Source organism: Coregonus lavaretus, assembly GCF_964263955.1.
Source record: "Coregonus lavaretus genome assembly, contig: HAP1_SCAFFOLD_568, whole genome shotgun sequence".
Taxonomy (NCBI): Eukaryota; Metazoa; Chordata; class Actinopteri; order Salmoniformes; family Salmonidae; genus Coregonus; species Coregonus lavaretus.
In genome coordinates, this window is record NW_028157357.1 from 91,126 (window position 1) to 110,000 (window position 18,875).

The 18,875-nt window shown below is 47.8% G+C and overlaps 1 protein-coding gene across 1 annotated transcript; it reads left to right on the forward strand.

Moving 5' to 3' along the window:
* Positions 1-5,413: 5,413 nt before the first annotated feature.
* On the forward strand, positions 5,414-17,480 carry LOC311125508 (uncharacterized protein; the record flags this gene model as incomplete). The annotated part of the gene is made up of 7 exons (XM_084199549.1): positions 5,414-5,790; positions 13,503-13,934; positions 14,886-15,320; positions 15,950-16,216; positions 16,334-16,591; positions 16,690-16,935; positions 17,183-17,480. The coding sequence occupies 7 exons, from the start codon at positions 5,414-5,416 to the stop codon at positions 17,478-17,480; spliced, it is 2,313 nt and encodes a 770-aa protein (XP_084055675.1).
* Positions 17,481-18,875: the final 1,395 nt, after the last annotated feature.

The window sequence follows — 18,875 nt, forward strand, 5'->3', positions numbered from 1 at the left end:
AGTCTCTCTCAGCCTATTGCGGACAGTCTGAGCACTGATGGAGGGATTGTGCATTCCTGGTGTAACTCGGGCAGTTGTTGTTGCCATCCTGTACCTGTCCCGCAGGTGTGATGTTCGGCTGTACCGATCCTGTGCAGGTGTTGTTACACGTGGTCTGCCACTGCGAGGACGATCAGCTGTCCGTCCTGTCTCCCTGTAGCGCTGTCTTAGGTGTCTCACAGTACGCACATTGCAATTTATTGCCCTGGCCACATCTGCAGTCCTCATGCCTCCTTGCAGCATGCCTAAGGCACGTTCACGCAGATGAGCAGGGACCCTGGGCATCTTTCTTTTGGTGTTTTTCAGAGTCAGTAGAAAGGCCTCTTTAGTGTCCTAAGTCTTCATAACTGTGACTTTAATTGCCTACCGTCTGTAATATGTTAGTCTCTTAACGACCGGTCCACAGGTGCATGTAAATTAATTGTTTATGGTTCATTGAACAAGCATGGGAAACAGTGTTTAAACCCTTTACAATTAAGATCTCTGAAGTTCTTTGGATTTCTACTAATTATCTTTGAAAGACAGGGTCCTGAAAAAGGGACGTTTCTTTTTTTGCTGAGTTTATATTCTTGTTTTACGCCATTGTAATAGATACATTCACATTTAGTTGGTTTATGTTTTGTTTACATGTGCTAAAAAGTGAAATTGAATAAATAAACCTAATCATTATTTGACTGTTCTACTATTAACTGACTATGTACTTTCGTCTTCCAGAGATCCTACGTGTTGAAACATACCAGTGATGCTGCAGAAACAACCTGGGACATGGCTTCTGCAAGACAATCTGCTTTAGAGTACATTACAAATGGAAGGCTACGTCTCATTGGAAGGCTCCAGAATCTTCCCCTCATCATGGAAAACCTGTTCCAGCTCCAGGTTCTTCACGGGGAGGAAGTCAGTAAAATTCAGGCTGAAGTTGACCGTTTTGACCAAACCAGAAAACTACTGGACTGGGTCTCGGCCAAAGGAGAGGCTGCATGCTATGAGTTGCTGACAATTCTATACATCACAAGGAAGAGGACCTTAGACGACGCTGACTTACAGCAATGGATCAGCTGTTTCCCCTTTGAGGAAGACCCAGAGATGACAGACTACCTTGTTGGTAAGTGATCGTATGGTATCCTCTTAGTATACACTATATAGTATACAATTGGCTGGGCTAAAAAATAGCAGACCTGTTGAAATGTGTCTTTCAAATATTATTTTAGGTGTGGTTAATTTAGCTTACTGTGCGCGCTCCATAGACAGGGTTTGTACTTTTGGCACTATTCATTTGGTTCCATGGTGCTGGCGAAGCTATTTGAAGCGCACATTGTGTCACGCCCTGGCTCTGGGGACTCTTATATGTTGAGCCAGGGTGTGGATTTTCTATGTTTAGTTTTTCTAGGTTTTTGTTCTAGTTCGTTTTGATCTATGTTTGCCAGGGTGGTTCCCAATCAGAGGCAGCTGTAGCTCGTTGTCTCTGATTGGGGACCATACTTAGGCAGCCTGTTTTGCACTAGTCTTTGTGGGAACTTGATCCGTAAAGGTTTGTTGTGTTATAACCTCAGGACTTCACGTATCGTTTGTTTGTTGTTTTTGTCATTAAGTACGTTAAATAAAAGTATGTACGCTTATCACTCTGCGCCTTGGTCCGTGTCTTCAGTCAACGATCGTGACAGAAGATCCCACCATAAGAGGACCAAGCAGCGTGCCCAGGAGGAGAAGATGGCGATGTCGCAGGTGGGCAAATGGTGGTCTTGGGAGGAGATATTCACGGGGAAAGGGCCATGGGCAAAGGTGAATGCCCAGGCAGGAGAGGAGACTGTGGAGGCGCGCTACAGAGAGGAGCAGCGGCAACGCAGAGGGTACCGGCCGGGGAGGAAGCCCGAGAGACACTGTCACGGATTCTGCCGAGACTGCTCCTCCTCCTGGTTCGGGCAGGCTTCGGCGGTCGCCGTCCCCGGAGTTCTAGCTGCCACCGCTATATGTTTCGTAGTGTGATTGCTTTTGTCTGTCTTTTACACCTGTGTCCATTTGTGTGTTGATTACTTGTCTTATAAGTTCCGTGTTTTGCAGTAGTCTGATTGTGTGTTGTTATTTTTCTGCCTGTCGTGCAGAGCTGCGTGTCAGCACTCTGTCTATGTTTGGAATTATTGTTTACGCGTGTTTGCGTAATTGCCTCGCCTCCGTCTGTTTTCGAGGTCGTGTTTTGTTTGTTGCTCGTTGGACTATTAAAGCCTTTTGGACGTATCCTCTGTGTCCTGCGCCTGACTCCTCCACCACATCCACATCGGAACTACTGACAGACAGCCCCAATAAAAACATTTTGGGGGCTAAAAGGGTGGTTGGCGGAGCCTAGAGGTAGAGCAGAGCCAACTCCCCGTACTCAGGCTAGGCAGCGTGAGACTGGGCAGGTTCCGTGTTATGCGGAGCCACGTACTGTGCCTCGAGTGTTCCGGCACAGTCCTGTACGTCCGGTGCTAGCACCACGCACATGTCGTGCTAAGGTGGGCATGCAGCCAGGACGGGGTGTGCCGGCTCAACGCTCGTGGCCTCCAGTACCCCTCCTCGGTCCCGTATATCCTGCGCCAGTACCACGTGCTGTAGTGCCAGTACGAGTGCACAGCCCTGTACGTCCTGTGCTGATGTCTCACACATATTGTGTGGAAATAGGCATTCAACCAGGACGGGTTGTGTCAGCTCTCCGCTCCAGACCTCCAGTCCGCCTCCACAGTCCGGCCCGGCCCGTTCCGGCTCCCCGCACCAAGCCAATGGTGCATGTTCCCAGTCCAGCCCGGCCTGTTCCTGCTCCCCGCACCAAGCCAGTGGTGCGCGTCGCCAGCCCGGTCCGGCCTGTTCCTGTCCCACGCACCAAGCCAGTGGTGCGCATCGCCAGCCCGGTCCGGCCTGTTCCTGTTCCTGTCCCTCGCACCAAGCCAGTGGTGCGCGTCGCCAGCTCGGTCCGGCCTGTTCCTGTTCCTCGCACCAAGCCTGTGGTGCGCGTCGCCAGCCCGGTCCGGCCTGATCCTGCTCCCCGCACCAAGCCAGTGGTGTACGTCGCCAGCCCGGTCCGGCCTGTTCCTGCTCCCCGCACCAAGCCAGTGGTGCGCGTCGCCAGCCCGGTCCGGCCTGTTCCTGTCCCTCGCACCAAGCCAGTGGTGCGCGTCGCCAGCCCGGTCCGGCCTGTTCCTGCTCCCCGCACCAAGCCAGTGGTGCGCGTCGCCAGCCCGGTCCGGCCTGTTCCTGTTCCTCGCACCAAGCCTGTGGTGCGCGTCGCCAGCCCGGTCCGGCCTGTTCCTGCTCCCCGCACCAAGCCAGTGGTGCGCGTCATTAGCCCGGTCCGGCCCGTTCCTGCTCCCCGCACCAAGCCAGTGGTGCGCGTCGTCAGCCCGGTCCGGCCCGTTCCTGCTCCCCGCACCAAGCCAGTGGTGCGCGTCGTCAGCCCGGTCCGGCCCGTTCCTGCTCCCCGCACCAAGCCAATGGTGCATGTTCCCAGTCCAGCCCGGCCTGTTCCTGCTCCCCGCACCAAGCCAGTGGTGCGCGTCGCCAGCCCGGTCCGGCCTGTTCCTGTCCCACGCACCAAGCCAGTGGTGCGCATCGCCAGCCCGGTCCGGCCTGTTCCTGTCCCTCGCACCAAGCCAGTGGTGCGCGTCGCCAGCCCGGTCCGGCCTGTTCCTGCTCCCCCACCAAGCCAGTGGTGCGCGTCGTTAGCCCGGTCCGGCCCGTTCCTGCTCCCCGCACCAAGCCAGTGGTGCGCGTCATCAGCCCGGTCCGGCCCGTTCCTGCTCCCCGCACCAAGCCAGTGGTGCGCGTCGTCAGCCCGGTCCGGCCCGTTCCTGCTCCCCGCACCAAGCCAGTGGTGCGTGTGTCCAGTCCGGCACAGCCCGTGCCTGTTCCACCGGTGCCTGGTCCGGCACCGGTCAGCTGCTCCGCTCCGGAGCCAGAGCAATCCGCTCCACCGGTGTCCAGTCCAGCTCCGGCCAGCGGGGCCAGACCAGATCAGGGGCGCAACGGGGGGGGTGGAGAGAGAGTGGTGGTCACACCCAGAGCCGGATCCGCCTCCGAGGCGGAATGCCCACCCGGCCCCTACCCTGTTGTGTTGGTGTGGCGCCCTTGGGGGGGGGGGGGGGGTACTGTCACGCCCTGGCTCTAGGGACTCTTAATTGTTGAGCCAGGGTGTGGATTTTCTATGTTTAGTTTTCATTGGTTTTTGTTCTAGATCGTTTAGTTTCTATGTTGGCCAGGGTGGTTCCCAATCAGAGACAGCTGTAGCTCGTTGTCTCTGATTGGGGACCATACTTAGGGAGCCTTTTGGCATGTTAGGTTGTGGGATCTTGTTCCGTTAAGGTTTGTGTTGTGTAACCTAGGACTTCACGTATCGTTTGTTTGTTGTTTTGTTGTGTATTCAGTACAATAAAAATGTATGCTTATCACGCTGCGCCTTCCGTAAGGTTTTGTGTATAACCTAGGACTTCACGTGTCGTTTCGTTTGTTGTTTTGGTTCGTGTGTGTACTAAATAAAGAATGCGGTGTGACCACCGCCTTGGTCCGCTTCATCTGTCGACGATCGTGACATAATGTACCTTTTTGATTGTTCATCAAAAATAAGTGCGACCAATGCACTCTTCATAAAGTAAAAATGCCTTTATTATAATGGCGTGTTCAATAGAGATTTGTCATTGTCCTCCCTGATGAAGGCTACGCTGAAAAGCATCAGAGGTTTTATACATATTGTTCTATTGAACATGCCATCATAATACAGGCATTTTAACTTTGTTTTTAGGGCCCCTTGGTTCTTCTTGTTTTTGATGACCATTTAGCCCCAAAAGAGCACCTTCAATCTACAAAGATCTACTAGTGTATCCTTGTAGCTTTCTGTCCTGATTTTCTCTAGTCCTTTAGATTGGCTTTGATTTGTTTGCACAGTGCATTTACTCTCTCTTCCCTTAATACCCTTATTTTAGGTTCAAAACCCTGTCACGGATATCAGACACAGCTGAAATGTAAAGCACGGAAGATCACAAATAGTGCATGGAAACAAAGCTGTAGTCTCCTACCAGAGACATGTAGAAATGAGGGGACTTTATCTTACACCCCTCTTGTGTTAGATACAGATGTGCATTCATCTCTCTCCAAAATTAAAGTGAAAAGCAAAAGATGCAAGAAAGCTCGCCCTAAAAAGCTGAAGAGCTTCATCCCCATGGCCAAACAGGAAACATCCCCTGCTGACCTGTTTAGAACAGCTGAGAAAAAAATCCTCCTTTTTGGAAAACCTGGAATTGGAAAAACAACAGTCGCCCATCAAATGTTGAACCTCTGGGCAGAGAAAGATCACAGAGAACTAGATTACATGTTTTATTTTGACGTGAGAGACATTTCACACAGAAAACCCATGAGCCTGGAGGACCTTCTCTTTAACATGTACAGTGAGCCCAAAAAAAGTAAAGAAGAAGTGTTACAGGATATTAAGGAGAACTCTGAAAACGTTGTCATCATATTTGATGGAATCACAGACCTCTCCTCTCTGTCAGTAGTAAAGGACCTTATGGAGAACCTCCTCCCTGATGCAAAGATTGTGACCACATGCAGACCAGATCAATCTGAAGACTTCCTGACAGACTGGCCCGCAGACTGGTTCAGAGTGGAGGTGAAAGGGTTCAGTGATGAATCCATCAGGGCTTACTTAACAGAGATGCTGAGTGCTGATCCTGACTCCTTGAGCAGTGTGTTAAACAACCTAGAGTTGTTCAGTCTGTGCCATGTCCCAATGTATGCACTGATGGTGGTTGGTTGCATTTATTTCCCTACCTCAAAGGCTTCTAAACAGACATGCACTATAACTGAAATGTACAGCAACGTCCTCCGTCAGTGCATCAAACAACACAGTAGCATACGACTTAAGGATATCGACAATTATCTCAAAGAAAACAGAGAGAAAATATTGTCTTTGGCAGAAATAGCTTTTCATGCAACAAATGAAAAAAACATGAACTTGACAACACTGAGCTGTGAAGAAAGCAGTGTCCATTTTGCGTTCTTGGGAGCACTTATGGTTAAGGTTGCACCCACAGCGTCAGACACTTACTGTGCATTTCTCCACTACACAATGCAGGAGTTCTTTGGTGCCCTTTGGCTCTTACAGAATCCAGATCAAATCAGAGAGGTTCTAGAGAAGTGCCAGACTGAAGAATGGAAACACACAAAACACTTGATTCCCTTCCTGTGTGGGCTTCTGAATGAGAGGAATATTAGATTGGTAAACGGTCTAGTTCCAGATCAACAGATCAAGAAGACGTCAGATTGGTTCTTCAACGAAGTGGTGAACACATTTCTTCCATCTCAAACAAACCAAGATCATGCAGAAGGTGGTGCTCCTGAGTTTGAGATAGATCTTCTGTTTTTGTGTCAGTGCTTGTATGAACATCAGTCTACTGAGGCCTGTCTCCTTCTCCTGGACAAACTGGATTATCATCTAGACCTGAGTGGAGAACATCTTGATCCTCATCAGTGCTTAGCAGTCTCTTATGTGACCAGTCAATCTGCAGAGAGAAAGGTTGGCTTGGACCTGAACGGCTGCACTGTGTCAGACCAAGGAGTAAGGCTGATACTGGGCTCTCTGAAGAATGTCAGACATCTTGGGTAATATTTGTGTTATCTAATTCACTAATTTATTTCCAATTAACCAGCCAAAGAAAGAGAAATTGGGATGAAGCAACCCATCTTAAAAACATATATATTGTATTCTATTCAGATACTGAGTTATAAACACATGTCATGCTACTTTGAAATAATCTTTATAATTTGATCTCTTTTAAAGACCCTCCTCTGGTGATTCATCTGACCCCTCAATGCTGTGTCAACTCTGGACAACTTTGCTGAGCAGTGTGGCAGAGATGGACTTCACCAGCTTACTTGGTCTCTGTGGAAATGAGTTGCACCTTCCAGTCCAGGGTGAAAGACGAGTGTTTGAGAGAGCAGAAGAAGTGATGAAGCAGAGTCTAGAGAGGGTTCATCTCTGTCTACACTGGGGTCAGAGAACTCTTCTCAGTGAAGCTCTCAGCAAAACCATTTTAGACTGTTTATCACATATCAACAAACTCAGGTGAGTGTTTCCACAGCCAATATATACAGTACTTACTATATAATTCTGTAGTAAACTGTAGTATACTGTAGAATACTATACTACACACTAGTATCCCTTGATCATTACTATAGAGTGTTGGAGGAGACAATAGTAAATACTACAGTATTAACGCAAAAAAAACACTGTAAATATTGTACTACAGTAATGTCCTCATAAACACTACTCTGTGCAAAAACACTACACTCTTTTAACTATAGTAAATACTACAGTATTTAATTTGCATATACCCTGCCCATTCCCCTTTACCATATCCCAATTGGTTCCAGCCCTAAGTGAGAAACATACATGCCAAGTATAGACCATATATTGTGTTCCCTACAGGTTATAGAAAAGAGCAGAAGCTCTGAACTCCAGTCCTACCTTCCTACAGGTTATGGAACACTCCAGTCCTACCTTCCTACAGGTTATGGAACACTCCAGTCCTACCTTCCTACAGGTTATGGAACACTCCAGTCCTACCTACCTACAGGTTATGGAACACTCGAGTCCTACCTTCCTACAGGTTATGGAACACTCCAGTCCTACCTTCCTACAGGTTATGGAACACTCCAGTCCTACCTTCCTACAGGTTATGGAACACTCCAGTCCTACCTTCCTACAGGTTATGGAACACTCCAGTCCTACCTTCCTACAGGTTATGGAACACTCCAGTCCTACCTTCCCAAGAAACACACAAAAACACAGGATACCTGTATCCGTAACACCTTCTGTAAAAGGAAGGCGACTCAATTACCACCCCATCGACGAGGGGATTGTGCGATAGATCTCTGTGAGGGCGCTGCACTTCCCAGGAGTCACGTGTATCCTCTGTCACAGGAGGAGACGGTGGCTATGGAGACATATGTCACCGAATCTCTGGAACAGGGATACATTCGGCCCTCCATTTCCACTGCCTCCTCAAGTTTATTTTTTGTGAAGAAAAAGGATGGAGGTTTACGCCCGTGCATTGACTATCGAGGTCTAAATCAGATAACCGTAAAATACAGCTATCCTCTTCCTCTCATTGCTAGTATGACGGAGTCATTGCACGGGGCGCGCTTCTTCACAAAATTGGACCTCAGGAGCGCGTACAATCTGATCCGTATCCGGGAGGGGGACGAGTGGAAGACGGCATTTAGTACCACCTCTGGTCACTATGAGTACCTCGTCATGCCGTACGGGTTGATGAATGCTCCCTCAGTCTTTCAATCCTTTGTCGATGAGATTTTCAGGGACGTGCATGGACAGGGTGTAGTGGTGTATATAGATGATATTGTCATATACTCCGCTACATGCGACGAGCATGTGTCCCTGGTGCGCAAGGTGCTTGGTAGACTGTTGGAGCATGACCTGTACGTTAAGGCTGAGAAATGTCTGTTCTTCAAACAGTCCGTCTCCTTCTTAGGATACCGCTTGTCAGAGTCAGGGGTCGAGATGGAGTGTGACCGCATTTCAGCCGTGCGTAATTGGCCGACTCCTACCACGGTAAAGGAGGTGCAGCGATTTTTGGGTTTTGCCAACTACTACCGGAGATTTATCCGGGGCTTTGGCCAGGTAGCAGCTCCCATAACCTCTTTGCTGAAGGGCGGACCGGTGCGCCTGCAGTGGTCAGCGGAGGAGAACAGGGCTTTTGGTCAGCTTAAGGCGCTGTTCACCACGGCTCCCGTGCTGGCTCATCCGGATCCTTCCTTGCAATTCATAGTCGAGGTGGACGTGTCCGAGGCGGGGATAGGAGCTGTACTGTCTCAGCGCTCGGGTACGCCTCCCAAACTCCGCTCCTGTGCTTTCTTCTCGAAGAAGCTCAGCCCGGCGGAGCAAAACTATGACGTGGGGGATCGGGAGCTGTTAGCTGTTTTGAAAGCTCTTAAGGTGTGGAGACATTGGCTTGAGGGGGCTAAACACCCTTTTCTCATTTTGACTGACCACCGCAATCTGGAGTACATTCGGGCAGCGAGGAGACTCAATCATCGTCAGGCAAGGAGGGCCATGTTTTTCACGCGTTTTGTGTTCACCCCATCGTATAGACCAGGTTCCCAGAATGCTAAGGCAGACGCTCTGTCCCGGCTATATGACTCAGAGGATCTGACCAGGGAGCCTACTCCCATACTTCCGGCTTCTTGTCTGGTGGCACCGGTGGTATGGGAGGTTGACGCGGACATCGAGCGGGCATTACGCACGGAGCCCACTCCCCCCCAGTGTCCAGTGGGTCGTACGTACGTTCCGTCCGAGGTTCGCGATCGTTTGATTTATTGGGCTCACACGTCACCTTCTTCTGGCCATCCTGGCATTGGTCGGACAGTGCGCTGTCTTAGTGGGAAGTAATGTTTCTTCCTGTTCGGTGTGCGCTCAGTGCAAGGCACCTAGACACCTGCCCAGAGGTAAATTACAACCTCTCCCCGTTCCACAGCGGCCGTGGTCACACCTATCGGTGGACTTTGTTACGGATCTTCCTCCGTCACAGGGTAACACCACGATCCTGGTCGTTGTGGATCGGTTTTCTAAGTCCTGTCGTCTCATTCCTTTGCCCGGTCTCCCTACTGCCCTACAGACCGCAGAGGCCCTGTTTACACATGTCATCCGGCACTACAGGGTGCCTGAGGATATAGTGTCTGATCGGGGTCCCCAGTTCACATCGAGGGTCTGGAAGGCGTTTATGGACCATCTGGGGGTCTCGGTCAGCCTGACCTCAGGTTTTCACCCCGAGAGTAATGGTCAGGTGGAGAGAGTGAACCAGGATGTGGGTAGGTTTCTGAGGTCGTATTGCCAGGACCGGCAGGGGGATTGGTCAGTTTACATCCCCTGGGCAGAGATGGCACAAAATTCCCTCTGCCACTCCTCCACTGACCTGTCTCCCTTTCAGTGTGTACTAGGTTACCAGCTGGTCCTGGCACCGTGGTATCAGAGCCAGATCGAGGCTCCTGCGGTGGATGAATGGTTTCGGCGCTCGGAGGAGACATTGAACGCTGCCTATGTACGCCTGCAAAGGGCGATTAGGAGACAGAAGGCGAGTGCCGACCGCCACCACAGTGAGGCTCCGGTTTATGCACCGGGGGACCGGGTCTGGCTCTCGACCCGAAACCTGCCCCTCCGCCTGCCCTGCCGGAAGCTGGGTCGGCGGTTTGTGGGGCCCTTTAAAGTCCTGAGGAGGTTGAACAAGGTTTGTTATAGGTTACAGCTCCCCCCTGATTACCGTATTAACCCCTCATTCCATGTGTCTCTCCTCAGGCCGGTGGTAGCTGGTCCGCTCCAGAAGTCCGAGGTGCGGGAGGTTCCTCCGCCCCCATTGGACATTGAGGGGGCACCGGCGTCCTCGGTCCGTTCCATCTTGGATTCGAGGCGTCGGGTTGGAGGCCTGCAGTATCTCGTGGAGTGGGAGGGGTACGGTCCGGAGGAACGGAGCTGGGTTCCCAGAAGGGACATCCTCGATCCCTCCTTGTTAAGGGAGTTCCATCGTCGTCATCCGACTCGCCCTGCTCCGCGTCCTCCTGGCCGTCCCAGAGGCCGCGGGGGGGGGGGGGGGGGGGGTACTGTCACGGATACGGCCGAGGCTGCCCCTCCTCCTCGTTGGTGCAGGCTTCGGCGGTCGTCTTCACCGGAGTACTAGCTGCCACCGATCGATGTTTCTGTGTCTCACTAGTTCTGTCTGTATTGTTCACACCTGTTACTCATTAGGCTTATTAGTTTCCCTATATTACCTCTGTTTTCCCTCCTGGGTGTGTGCGTGATTGTTCTTTGTTATGTCATCTGTTGAGCTGTTGTTTTTGCTCTTCCCTGCGTGGAGGGTTTGCTATGGTTTACTTGGAGTCTAGTAAAGCCATTTATCTCTCAGTTCTGTGTCCTGCGCCTGATTCCGTTTCCCCACTGCACCCAGACGCTGACAGGTTAATGATTATGTGATGCTAGTGATTATTGTCTTGTAGAAACATTGTAATATAAAACTTCAAGTGTTGGTGAATCTGGTAAGATTTATCCCCTGATTTCCTGACATAACAAATGTTGCATTACTAAATGTCACACATACATCATGTGAATGTCTCTAAAATTAAATACTTTTACATATAATCAAAGCACATTATGTGAATGTATAACTACTTCATATATCTTTAGCTATGACTGGTTTCATGTGTTCATCCATGTCTGAATCAGCTGTTACTGTCCTTGTTGCAGTTTCTTTCCATGGAGGTCTGATCCCTCAAAGCAGATCAAGTTCCTGGTGGATCTCCTGTCTCAAGCAGCAGAGTGGGAGGAGCAGACAGGAGAGAAGACACTGAAGCTGGTATCATCAGTGTGGACTTACAGCACCTTTCCTTTTCCCTATGGAGACAATTCTAAACAGAGTGACTTCCTGCTGGATCTGTTCGCACATGTGAAGGACTATGAGACTCAAACAGGCAGGAGTGTCCTTCCAGCATTACAGCCAGTTTACCAGTCAGCTCCTGCAGTCTGGTTCATAGACCTCTCAAAGAGAAAGGCCTCCCTCCTCCTAGAAGTGCTGAAACTCCAACCAGAGAAGAAACCAGTAGAGCTGAAGGGCTGGTCAGATGAAGAGAGGGAAGTGAGGAGTTTCCTTCAGTGTCTGCCCTACATCTCACAGCTGAGGTGAGTTGGATCCGTACAGTTCAGAGATTGTAGTTGTCTGTCCCTGTATTTCCCTTTAGAGAGGATGCGTTTAGCTTTCTGCAGTAACTTAATAAACTAAACATACACATACTGTTTAAAAAGATGCAATCTTACTTCGTGGTCAGGATTTTAAGGAACAGTTGAATGGATGATGAGTTTAGAAAGATAGTCATTGTATTTTAACTGCCATTATGTGACCATCAGAAATGCATATCATATCTTTCACATATTCATCTATTTGTTGTGTAACTGTTCTTGCAGTTTTCCTCCACCACAGGATCAGAGAAGATCCCCTGAAGAGAGGACAAAGAGAGAGAAGATATTCCTACTGAATCTGTGTCTTCAAGCAGCTCTCCATGAGAGAGGAACCATACAAACAACTATAGAGAAAGTGTTTTCACTGTCTGAAGTATATCACAGTCAGAAATGTGATTTCCTGCTGGATCTGTACGCACATGTGAAGGACAATGAGACTCAAACAGGCAGGAGTGTCCTTCCAGCATTACAGCCAGTTTACCAGTCAGCTCCTGCAGTCTGGTCCATAGACCTCTCAGAGAGAAAGGCCTCCCTCCTCCTAGAAGTGCTGAAACTCCAACCAGAGAAGAAACCAGTAAAGCTGAAGGGCTGGTCAGATGAAGAGAGTGAAGTGAGGAGTTTCCTTCAGTGTCTGCCCTACATCTCACAGCTGAGGTGAGTCTGAACATGTGTGGTGGTTAGTGATTATGTGATGCTAGTGATTATTGTCTTGTAGAAACATTGTAATATAAAACTTCAAGTGTTGGTGAATCTGGTAACATTTATACTCAGATTTCCTGACATAACAAATGTTGCATTACTAAATGTCACACATAGATCATGTGAATGTCTCTAAAATTAAATACTTTTACATATAATCAAAGCACATTATGTAAATGTATAACTACTTCATATATCTTTAGCTATGACTGGTTTCATGTGTTCATCCATGTCTGAATCAGCTGTTACTGTCCTTGTTGCAGTTTCTATCCATGGAGGTCTGATCCCTCAAAGCTGATCAAGTTCCTGGTGGATCTCCTGTCTCAAGCAGCAGAGTGGGAGGAGCAGACAGGAGAGAAGACACTGAAGCTGGTATCATCAGTGTGGACTTACAGCACCTTACCTTTTCTCTATGGAGACAATTCTGAACAGAGTGATTTCCTGCTGGATTTGTACTCACATGTGAAGGACTATGAGACTCAAACAGGCAGGAGTGTCCTTCCAGCATTACAGCCAGTTTACCAGTCAGCTCCTGCAGTCTGGTCCATAGACCTCTCAGAGAGAAAGGCCTCCCTCCTCCTAGAAGTTCTGAAACTCCAACCAGAGAAGAAACCAGTAAAGCTGAAGGGCTGGTCAGATAAAGAGAGTGAAGTGAGGAGTTTCCTTCAGTGTCTGCCCTACATCTCACAGCTGAGGTGAGTGTGAACATGTGTGGTGGTTAGTGATTATGTGATGCTAGTGATTATTGTCTTGTAGAAACATTTTAATATAAAACTTCAAGTGTTGGTGAATCTGGTAACATTTATCCCCTGATTTCTTGACATAACAAATGTTGCATTACTAAATGTCACACATACATCATGTGAATGTCTCTAAAATTATATACTTTTACATATAATCAAAGCACATTATGTAAATGTATAACTACTTCATATATCTTTAGCTATGACTGGTTTCATGTGTTCATCCATGTCTGAATCAGCTGTTACTGTCCTTGTTGCAGTTTCTATCCATGGAGGTCTGATCCCGCAAAGCAGATCAAGTTCCTGGTGGATCTCCTGTCTCAAGCAGCAGAGTGGGAGGAGCAGACAGGAGAGAAGACACTGAAGCTGGTATCATCAGTGTGGACTTACAGCACCTTTCCTTTTCCCTATGGAGACAATTCTAAACAGAGTGATTTCCTGCTGGATCTGTACTCACATGTGAAGGACTATGAGACTCAAACAGGCAGGAGTGTCCTTCCAGCATTACAGCCAGTTTACCAGTCAGCTCCTGCAGTCTGGTCCATAGACCTCTCAGAGAGAAAGGCCTCCCTCCTCCTAGAAGTGCTGAAACTCCAACCACAGAAGAAAACAGTAGAGCTGAAGGGCTGGTCAGATGAAGAGAGTGAAGTGAGGAGTTTCCTTCAGTGTCTGCCCTACATCTCACAGCTGAGGTGAGTGTTTTTTCTTCAGAGATGTGTCATATTGTACCAGCTATTTATCTTGTTAATAAGACATCTGTTTATCCAAATCACTCCATTAGTCTTTATTTGCCATTCTGCCATGTAAACATTATTATTTGTCTGTGGGTGATTCCTGTCAGATGAACCGATGTGGATGTGGTGGAGGAGTCAGGTGCAGGACACAGAGGATTCGTCCAAAAGACTTTAATAGTCCAACGTGCAACAAAACAATACACGACCTCGAAAACAAACGGAGGCGAGGCAATTACGCAAACATGCGTAAACAATAATCCAAAAATAGACAGAGCGCAAACACGCAGCTCCGCACGACAGTCAGGAAACAACACACAATCAAACTAATACAAAACAAGGAACTTATAGGACACAAACAGATACAGGTGTACAAGACAGACCAAAGCAATCACACCACGAAACATACAACGGTGGCAGCTAGTATTCCGGGGACGGCGAACGCCGAGGCCTGCCCGAACCAGGAGGAGGAGCAGTCTCGGCCGAAACCGTGACAATTCCTCTGCATGACTTAACCAGAGAATCTAGGCTAACATTTACATTTTAGTCATTTAGCAGACGCTCTTATCCAGAGCGACTTACAGTTAGTGAATACATATATTATTATTTTTATACTGCCCCCCCCCCCCCGTGGGAATCAAACCCACAACCCTGGCGTTGCAAACGCCATGCTCTATCAACTGAGCTACATCCCTGCCGGCCATTCCCTCCCCTACCCTGGACAACACTGGGCCAATTGTGCGCCGCCCATGAGTCTCCCGGTCGCGGCCGGCTGCGACAGAGCCTGGATTCGAACCAGGATCTCTAGTGGCACAGTTAGCACTGCGATGCAGTGCCTTAGACCACTGCGCCACTCAGGAGTATAGGAAACTCCTGCCTGTAGTAATAATGTTTCTCTGTCTTCTCATTCAGGTTTATTGTTGGTTATGATAAAGAGGCCTGGTCAGTTCTGTCTAAACTCTGTGTTGCTGCAGCTGAGTATGATACAGAGACAGGAGAAAATATCTTAAAGACATTATCCTCCATGTGCAGATACACATATGATGGTGATGATGATGATGATGGTGATGATCCATTTAGAGAGAGTGATTTCCTGCTGGATCTGTACTCACATGTGAAGGACTATGAGACTCAAACAGGCAGGAGTGTCCTTCCAGCATTACAGCCAGTTTACCAGTCAGCTCCTGCAGTCTGGTCCATAGACCTCTCAGAGAGAAAGGCCTCCCTCCTCCTAGAAGTGCTGAAACTCCAACCAGAGAAGACACCAGTAGAGCTGAAGGGCTGGTCAGATGAAGAGAGTGAAGTGAGGAGTTTCCTTCAGTGTCTGCCCTACATCTCACAGCTGAGGTGAGTCTGAACATGTGTGGTGGTTAGTGATTATGTGATGCTAGTGATTATTATCTTGTACAAACATTGTAATATAAATCTTCAAATGTTGGTGAATCTGGTAACATTTATACTCAGATTTCTTGACATAACAAATGTTGCATTACTAAATGTCACACAGATATTGTGAATTTTTCTTAAATTTTGTGATGCTAGAAATGTGTCTTTTAGAAATCTTGTGAATTTTATCTTTGAGACGTTTTGTAACATGAAACCTGAAAGTTTATACTCAGAATACCTAATCTAATCAAGGTATATTAGTGTTTTATATTTCATTAATCTTCAACAAATGTTGTTCTTCCACTTTGACATTACAGAGTATTTTGAGTAATTTCTTGACGAAAACATTCTAATTGATTCCATTTTAATTCCTGGTTGTAACACAATAAAAAATATGTAAGGGGATTGAATACTAATGCAAGGCACTGTATGTACAAACATTGCTGTAACTTTAACCTCATAGTCATTGTATCATGTCAAAGTGCTGGAGTACAGAGCCAAAAAAATTTAAAAATTGTCACTGTCCCAATACTTTTGGAAATGTCTCCTAAATGTCTGATTTCATGTCCCCCCATGTTCTGCTGTTTCAGCTGTGATGATGACAGGTTCTTCCAGAGGGTGTGTGAATCCGTCCCTGTGAGGTCCAGAGAGGAGGACCAGCAGTTGGCCTCTCTCCTCCAGGCCTTGGGCTCCACCCTGTCACTGGGAGTAGAGTTACCCAGGAAAACCTGCAGGTCTGTGGGGAGAGTCCTGGGTCTCTGTGCCTCCAGAGTGGACCTCACTCTTACCCCCAGCAAGATCTCTCTCCAAGGAGCCTTACTTATTGTGAGACATGAGTCAAAGCTACACAAGCTCAGGTATGTTCAGTAAGACAGCTTTTACAGGTCTATTGAATAGTTTATCTTCCTATTGAGCATTTTATCTGACAAGGTTTCTCTGTTTAAAGTGACTTGAGTTTTGTCTTTTCATTCCAGGCTGAATGTGGGCATGGCAGTGAAACTGTCCAGACTGGTTAGGAGGACAGGGAGAGGTGCTACTCCACTGACTGTCCCAGAGCTCTCCCTGGTCCTAAAGAGCAACCAGCCACCAGAGAGAGTGTTATCCAGGGCTCTGAGTAGTGTGGCATCCCTGCTGAGACTCTGGAGGGTTCAGTGTCTGGACCTGACTGACTTCTGGATCCAGGGTCACTCTCTCATCACACTGCTGTGTCACCAGGGACCTCTCTCTCTCAGGTCAGTCTGAAGCTGATGTTTTTTAGAAGTAGAAATAGGAACTTCATTCATGTGTTTTTCTTCATATTTCTGACTGCCTTTATGTTCCAACCTCCTAGACTGAACTCAGACACTCTGCAGCAGCTGACTGTAGTTGTGTATGAAGCTCAGGACAAGGACTTGACTCAGTGGTTCCTGGAGAAGGTTGGTGGAGACCTGACCTCCTGCAGGCTGGACCTGGAAGTGCTTCTCTCTCTGCTGCAGCATTCAACCCACAACATCACTGTGGACCTCAGGAAGAACAGGCTCCTAGAGAAGAACATCTCAGATCTTCTCCCCTTTCTGGGAAGGGTTATATTCAAGAGGTGGGAGAACTTCTTTCTCTATTCAGACTTTCTAGAAAGAAGAACATAACTATTTCTATCCAGTGACATGTTGTTCTGAGTGATCCTCTGTAATATCATTAGGGTTTAATTCAAGAGGTGAGAGATCTTTATTCAATATTTATAGACTTTAATTATTAATGTCCTGTCCAGCCAGTTGTTGCTATGTGAGTTATCCTTTATGAAACCTTGACATAACCACAACAATCCATTCTCCATGTTTGTTCAGGTCCAGTTCCAGCTTTGTAAAGTCCACCATCAGACAGATCTATGACAGCAGAGCCAGTGACTGTGTGTCCAGTTTGTTGAGGTCTTCAGACCATTGGATCAACCTGAACAGCAGAGAGCTGGACAGAGTGGACTGTACTGCTCTGGGTTTTACCCTGCAGCACTGCCAACAAGTCAAAGTCAACCTGCTGTGGACCTCCATACCACCGGGGGAGATAGAGAGCATCCTGCCTCTTCTGGACAGAGTCTCCCAACTCAGGTTTAGTTGGCTCTCTTTAACCCTGCTAGAATTGATATGAGGCTTTCCATTTTCTGACTGATTTAACCACTAACCCTACCTTAATCTAATGCACTTAACCTTAACCTCACCTAGGGGTGGAATTTTTGATTTGATTTGATTTATTTCACCTTTATTTAACCAGGTAGGCCAGTTGAGAACAAGTTCTCATTTACAACTGCGACCTGGCCAAGATAAAGCAAAGCAGTGCGATAAAAACAACAACACAGAGTTACATATGGGGTAAAACAAAACATAAAGTCAAAAATACAACAAAAAATATATATACAGTGTGTGCAAATGTAGTAAGTTATGGAGGTAAGGCAATAAATAGGCCATAGTGCAAAATAATTACAATTAGTATTAACACTGGAGTGATAGATGTGCAGAAGATGATGTGCAAATAGAGATACTGGGGTGCAAATGAGCAAAATAAATAACAATATGGGGATGAGGTAGTTGGGTGGGCTAATTACAGATGGGCTGTGTACAGGTGCAGTGATCGGTAAGCTGCTCTGACAACTGACGCTTAAAGTTAGTGAGGGAGATAAGAGTCTCCAGCTTCAGAGATTTTTGCAGTTCATTCCAGTCATTAGCAGCAGAGAACTGGAAGGAATGGCGGCCAAAGGAGGTGTTGGCTTTGGGGATGACCAGTGAGATATACCTGCTGGAGCGCATACTACGGGTGGGTGTTGCTATGGTGACCAATGAGCTAAGATAAGGCGGGGATTTGCCTAGCAGTGATTTATAGATGGCCTGGAGCCAGTGGGTTTGACGACAAATATGTAGTGAGGGCCAGCCAACGAGAGCGTACAGGTCACAGTGGTGGGTAGTATATGGGGCTTTGGTGACAAAACGGATGGCACTGTGATAGACTACATCCAATTTGCTGAGTAGAGTGTTGGAGGCTATTTTGTAAATGACATCGCCGAAGTCAAGGATCGGTAGGATAGTCAGTTTTACGAGGGCATGTTTGGCAGCATGAGTGAAGGAGGCTTTGTTGCGAAATAGGAAGCCGATTCTAGATTTAACTTTTGATTGGAGATGCTTAATGTGAGTCTGGAAGGAGAGTTTACGGTCTATACAAAATGGTGTCGTCTGCGTAGAGGTGGATCTGAGCGTCACCAGCAGCAAGAGCGACATCATTGATATACACCGAGAAAAGAGTCGGCCCGAAAATTGAACCCTGTGGCACCCCCATAGAGACTTCCAGAGGTCCAGACAACAGGCCCTCCGATTTGACACATTGAACTCTATCTGAGAAGTAGTTGGTGAACCAGGCGAGGCAGGAATTGAAGGGGAACGCCTGGGAGTTGACATGATAAACAGAGTTGTAGTGTGTTTATCAGTGTTTTAATGTGTGATGGTGTTTAATTAAGTCTCTGTCTCTCTCTCTCTCTCTCTCTCTCTCTCTCTC